The 6,077-nt window shown below is 40.2% G+C and overlaps 1 protein-coding gene across 1 annotated transcript; it reads left to right on the plus strand.

The window, feature by feature from the left end:
* Positions 1-1,041: 1,041 nt before the first annotated feature.
* On the plus strand, positions 1,042-2,319 carry LOC127689855 (uncharacterized). Its single transcript, XM_052189414.1, has one exon. The coding sequence runs from the start codon at positions 1,042-1,044 to the stop codon at positions 2,317-2,319; it is 1,278 nt and encodes a 425-aa protein (XP_052045374.1).
* Positions 2,320-6,077: the final 3,758 nt, after the last annotated feature.

The raw sequence follows: 6,077 nt of genomic DNA on the forward strand, positions 1-6,077 counted from the left end.
TTTTTAAAATCAAATCAAACATACACAGAAGAAACCAAGAACACCTTCAGAGGTTATTCTGTCCCATTTGCCTCTAAATCCTTAGGCTAATATCACACTGTTTTGTTAAATACCTAGTGTGTCAAATGCTTGTATGCTAAAACTCATTTATAAAATTTTATTATCTCTCCATATTTGCTTCTTCTTCAAATGAACTTCAGTTTTTATTAGCTGCTCTGACTTGTTTATTCTTGAAACGAACTTTAAAATCACAATCAACTTCCAAAAGCACTCTGAAAACTAATGAGGTTTTATGGACATTTCATTATAACGTAATTTTAAAATTTGTTCTTTTTATAATATTTAGTCTTTCAGGATTTTGATGTGCATCATACTTTGGGCACTTCTAATTTTTCTGTTCCATACTAATTTATGTTTTCCACTAGGACTTGCTAGCATATTACTAAGGAATATAATACAGAAATCTGGTGAACAAGAGAAAATAGAGGCATATAAATAAATCCACATGTATTATACAATTGCATATACCTACGCAATGGGAAAGATTGGCAAGCATCTGAGTCATCTTTCTGTACTGCTTGGTAGTCATGGCTGGTGTGTGGGAAACCTGCTGATGTTTTTATATCTATTTATAAACATAGTTGGGATCCTTGCAGAAAATCAAATGACACACTCAAGGGGGGAATCCATGAGCGTCCACTCTCAGACATACAAGCAGATCTAGAGAGCCAGCAAGGAAAGCATAGACCGAGACTGACAGCAGCCCATGTTGCCTTGGTTACTCTTCTCATCACTGTGACAAATCTGTCTATTTGGGCTTATTTTTAAAAAGGGGGAGTGGGATGCTGTCAGCTGGGTAGTAGTAGCAGCAGTGCACACCTTTAATCCCAGCACTCAGGAGGCAATGGTAGGCAGATCTCTGGGTTAGAGGCCAGCCTGGTCTACAGAGTGAGTTCTAAAACACTCAGGGCTACACAGAGAAACTCTGGCTTGAAGTCATGGCATCAGACTTGAGGCAGCCAGTAACATCTCATCAGGGTGATGCTGGTGTTCAGCACTCTTTTGTTTCAGTCCAGGACACCAATCTATGGAAAGGCACCATCAGCATTTAAGGTGGATAGGACACCAGTCTATGGAAAGGCACCATCAGCATTTAAGGTGAATAGGACACCAGTCTATGGAAAGGCACCATCAGCATTTAAGGTGGATAGGACACCAGTCTATGGAAAGGCACCATCAGCATTTAAGGTGGAGAGGACAACAGTCTATGGAAAGGCACCATCAGCATTTAAGGTGGATAGGACAGCAGTCTATGGAAAGGCACCATCAGCATTTAAGGTGGATAGGACAACAGTCTATGGAAAGGCACCATCAGCATTTAAGGTGGATAGGACAGCAGTCTATGGAAAGGCACCATCAGCATTTAAGGTGGAGAGGACAACAGTCTATGGAAAGGCACCATCAGCATTTAAGGTGGATAGGACAACAGTCTATGGAAAGGTACCATCAGCATTTAAGGTGGATAGGACAGCAGTCTATGGAAAGGCACCATCAGCATTTAAGGTGGAGAGGACACCAATCTATGGAAAGGCACCATCAGCATTTAAGGTGGATAGGACACCAATCTATGGAAAGGCACCATCAGCATTTAAGGTGGATAGGACACCAATCTATGGAAAGGCACCATCAGCATTTAAGGTGGATAGGACAACAGTCTATGGAAAGGCACCATCAGCATTTAAGGTGGATAGGACACCAGTCTATGGAAAGGCACCATCAGCATTTAAGGTGGATAGGACACCAATCTATGGAAAGGCACCATCAGCATTTAAGGTGGATAGGACACCAATCTATGGAAAGGCACCATCAGCATTTAAGGTGGATAGGACACCAGTCTATGGAAAGGCACCATCAGCATTTAAGGTGGATAGGACACCAGTCTATGGAAAGGCACCATCAGCATTTAAGGTGGATAGGACACCAGTCTATGGAAAGGCACCATCAGCATTTAAGGTGGATAGGACACCAATCTATGGAAAGGCACCATCAGCATTTAAGGTGGATAGGACAACAGTCTATGGAAAGGCACCATCAGCATTTAAGGTGGATAGGACAACAGTCTATGGAAAGGCACCATCAGCATTTAAGGTGGATAGGACACCAATCTATGAAAAGGTACCATTTGCATTTAAGGTGGATAGGACACCGAGCTATGGAAAGGTACCATCAGCATTTAAGGTGGATCTTCCCTTATTTCAGCCTCTCTGGAAATACCCCTCAGACAGGTGTACCCCACTCATGGTGAAAATGAAGCTCTAGATCACAGAAGTCCTTACCTTAACTAGCCTGAAAAGGGAGGGGAAGGAAAGTGAGCTTTACCCAAAGCACAAGATAAACTATTACTGTATGAGAGGGCTGCCCGGACAGAGCCACAGTGTGATAGAGATATGGTAAACAGATGCCTTCACTTCTCCCTGTCTCTACAAATCGTCCTTCAGCTGGTGCCTCTCACTTACAAAAACCAGAACAAGAGGAATCCAAATAATGCAAGGCTTTTCTAAATAATTATTGACTACTTAACAGGGTCATATATTTCTTTTCTTATTTTTTTTGTACTTTTTTAATTCGATATATTTTTTATTTACCTTTCAAATGATTTCCCCTTTTCTGGCCCCCCACTCCCTGAAAGTCCCATAAGCCCCCTTCGCTCCCCCTGTTCTCCCATCCAACCCCTTCCCACTTCCCTGTTCTGGTTTTGCCCTATACTGCTACACTGAGTCCTTCCAGAACAAGGGGCCACTCCTCCATTCTTCTTGTAGATCATTTGATGTGTGGATTATGTTTTGGGTATTCCAGTTTTCTAGGATAATATCCACTTATTAGTGAGTGCATACCATGATTGATCTTTTGAGACTAGGTTACCTCACTTAGTATGATGTTCTCCAGCTCCATCCATTTGCCTAAGAATTTCATGAATTCATTGTTTCTAATGGCTGAATAGTACTCCATTGTGTATATATACCACATTTTTTGCATCCATTCTTCTGTTGAGGAATACCTAGGTTCTTTCCAACTTCTGGCTATTATAAATAGGGCTTCTATGAACATAGTGGAGCATGTATCCTTATTACATGCTGGGGAATCCTCTGGGTATATGCCCAGGAGTAGTATAGCAGGATCTTCCGGAAGTGAGTTACCCAGTTTTCTGAGGAACCGCCAGACTGATTTCAAGAGTGGTTGTACCAATTTGCAACCCCACTAGCAGTGGAGGAGTGTTCCTCTTTCTCCACATCCTCGCCAACACCTGCTGTCTCCTGAATTTTTAATCTTAGCCATTCTGACTGGGGTAAGGTGAAATCTCAGGTTGTTTTGATTTGCATTTCCCTAAAGACTAATGAAGTTGAGCATTTTTTAAGATGCTTCTCAGCCATCCAAAGTTCTTCAGGTGAAAATTCTTTGTTTAACTCTGTACCCCATTTTTAGTAGGGTTATTTGGTTTTCTGGGGTCTAACTTCTTGAGTTCTTTGTATATATTGGATATTAGCCCTCTATCTGATGTAGGGTTGGTGACGATCTTTTCACAATTTGTTGATTGCCGATTTGTCCTTTTGACGGTGTCCTTTGCCTTACAGAAACTTTGTAATTTTATGAGGTCCCATTTGTCAATTCTTGATCTTAGAGCATATGCTATTGGTGTTCTGTTCAGGAACTTTCTCCCTGTACCGATGTCCTCAAGGGTCTTCCCCAGTTTCTTTTCTATTAGCTTCAGAGTGTCTGGCTTTATGTGGAGGTCCTTGATCCATTTGGAGTTGAGCTTAGTACAAGGACACAAGGATGGATCAATTCCCATTTTTCTGCATGCTGACCTCCAGTTGAACCAGCACCATTTGTTGAAAAGGTTATATTTTTTGAGTTGGATGTTTTCAGCCACTTTGTCAAGGATCAAGTGGCCATAGGTATGTGGGTTCATTTCTGGATCTTCAGTCCTATTCCATTGATCTGCCTGCCTGTCACTGTACCAATACCATGGGGTTTTTAACACTATTGCTCTGTAGTGTTGCTTGAGGTCAGGGATACTGATTCCCCAAGAATTTCTTTTGTTGTTGAGAATAGTTTTAGCTATCCTGGGTTTTTTGTTATTCCAGATGAATTTGAGAATTGCTCTTTCTAACTCTATAAAGAATTGAGTTTGGATTTTGATGGGTATTGCGTTGAATCTGTAGATTGCTTTTGGCATTTTAATTATATTAATCCTGTCGATCCATGAGCATGGAAGGTTTTTCCATTTTTGAAGTCTTCTTCTATTTCCTTCTTCAGAGTCTTGAAGTTCTTGTCATACAGATCTTTCACTTGTTTGTTAAGAGTCACCCCAAGGTACTTTATACTATTTGTAGCTATTGTGAAGGGTGCCATTTCCATAATTTCTTTCTCAGCCTTCTTATCCTTTGAGTATAGGAAGGCCACTGATTTGCTTGAGTTGATTTTATAACCTGCCACTTTGCTGAAGTTGTTTATCAGCTATAGGAAGTCTCTAGTGGGGTTTTTTGAGTCACTTAGGTAGACTATCATATCATCTGCAAATAATGATAGTTTGACTTCTTCCTTTCCAATTTGTATTCCTTTGACCTCCTTATGTTGTCTAATTGCATGAGCTAGTACCTCAAGTACAATATTGAAAAGATAAGGAGAAAGGGGGCAGCCCTGTATAGTCCCTGATTTTAGTGGGATTGCTTCAAGTTTCTCTCCATTTAGTTTGATGATGGCTACCGGTTTGCTGTATATTGCTTTAACTATGTTTAGGTATGGGCCTTGAATTCCTGTTCTTTCCAAGACTTTAAGCATGAAAGGATGCTGAATTTTGTCAAATGCTTTTTCAGCATCCAATGAAGTGACCATGTGGTTTTTTTTCTTTGAGTTTGTTTATGTAGTGGATTGCATTGATGGATTTCCATATATTGAACCAACAGTGCATCCCTGGGGAAAAGCCTACTTGATCATGGTGGATGATCGTTTTGATGTGTTCTTGGATTCGGTTGGCAAGAATTTTATTGAGTATTTTTGCATCGATGTTCATAAGGGAAATTGGTCTGAAGTTCTCTTTCTTTGTTGGATCTTTGTGTGGTTTTGGTGTCAGCGTAATTGTGGCTTCATAGAAGGAATTGGGTAGTGTTCCTTCTGTTTCTACTTTGTGGAATAGTTTGAAGATTAATGGTGTTAGGTCTTCTTTGTAGGTCTGATAGAATTCTGCACTGAAAGCATCTGGTCCTTTGCTTTTTTTGGTTGGAAGACGTTCTATGACCCCTTCTATTTCTTTAGGGGTTATGGGACTGTTTAGATGATCTATTTGGTCCTGATTTAATTTTGGTATTTGGTATCTGTCTAGGAAATTGTCCATTTCCTCCAGATTCTCCAGTTGTGTTGAGTATAGGCCTTTGTAGTAGGATCTAATGATTTTTTTAATTTCCTCAGTTTCTATTGTTATATCCCCTTTTCATTTCTAATTTTGTTAATTTGGATACTTTCTCTGTGCCCTTTGGTCAGTCTGGCTAAGGGTTTATCTATCTTGTTGATTTTCTCAAAGAACCAGCTCCTGGATTCGTTGATTCTTTGTATGGTTCTCTTTGTTTCCACTTGGTTGATTTCAGCCCTGAGTTTGATGATTTCCTGTCTTCTGATCCTCCTGGGTAAATTCGCTTCATTTGTTCCAGGGCTTTCAGGTATGTCATTAAGCTGGTAATGTATGCTCTCTCCATTTTCTTTTTGGAGGCACTCAGGGCTATGAGTTTTCCTCTTAGCACTGCTTTCATTGTGTCCCAAAGATTTGGGTATGTTGTGCCTTCATTTTCATTAAATTCTAAAAAGTCTCTGATTTCTTTCTTTATTTCTTCTTTGGCCAAGGTGTCATTGAGTAGAGTATTGTTCAGCCTTCATGTGTATGTGGGCTTTCTGTTGTTTTTGTTGCTATTGATCACTCTTACTCCATAGTAATCTGATAGGAGGCATGGGATTAGTTTGATCTACTTATATTTGTTGAGGTCTGTCTTGTGACCAATTAAATGGTTGATTTTCAAGAAGGT

The sequence above is a fragment of the Apodemus sylvaticus genome, chromosome 7, assembly GCF_947179515.1.
Source record: "Apodemus sylvaticus chromosome 7, mApoSyl1.1, whole genome shotgun sequence".
NCBI lineage: Eukaryota > Metazoa > Chordata > Mammalia > Rodentia > Muridae > Apodemus > Apodemus sylvaticus.

Coding starts and splice junctions, on each gene's coding strand:
- LOC127689855 (XM_052189414.1), top strand. CDS start 1,042: ATGCTGGTGTTCAGCACTCTTTTGTTTCAGTCCAGGACACCAATCTAT.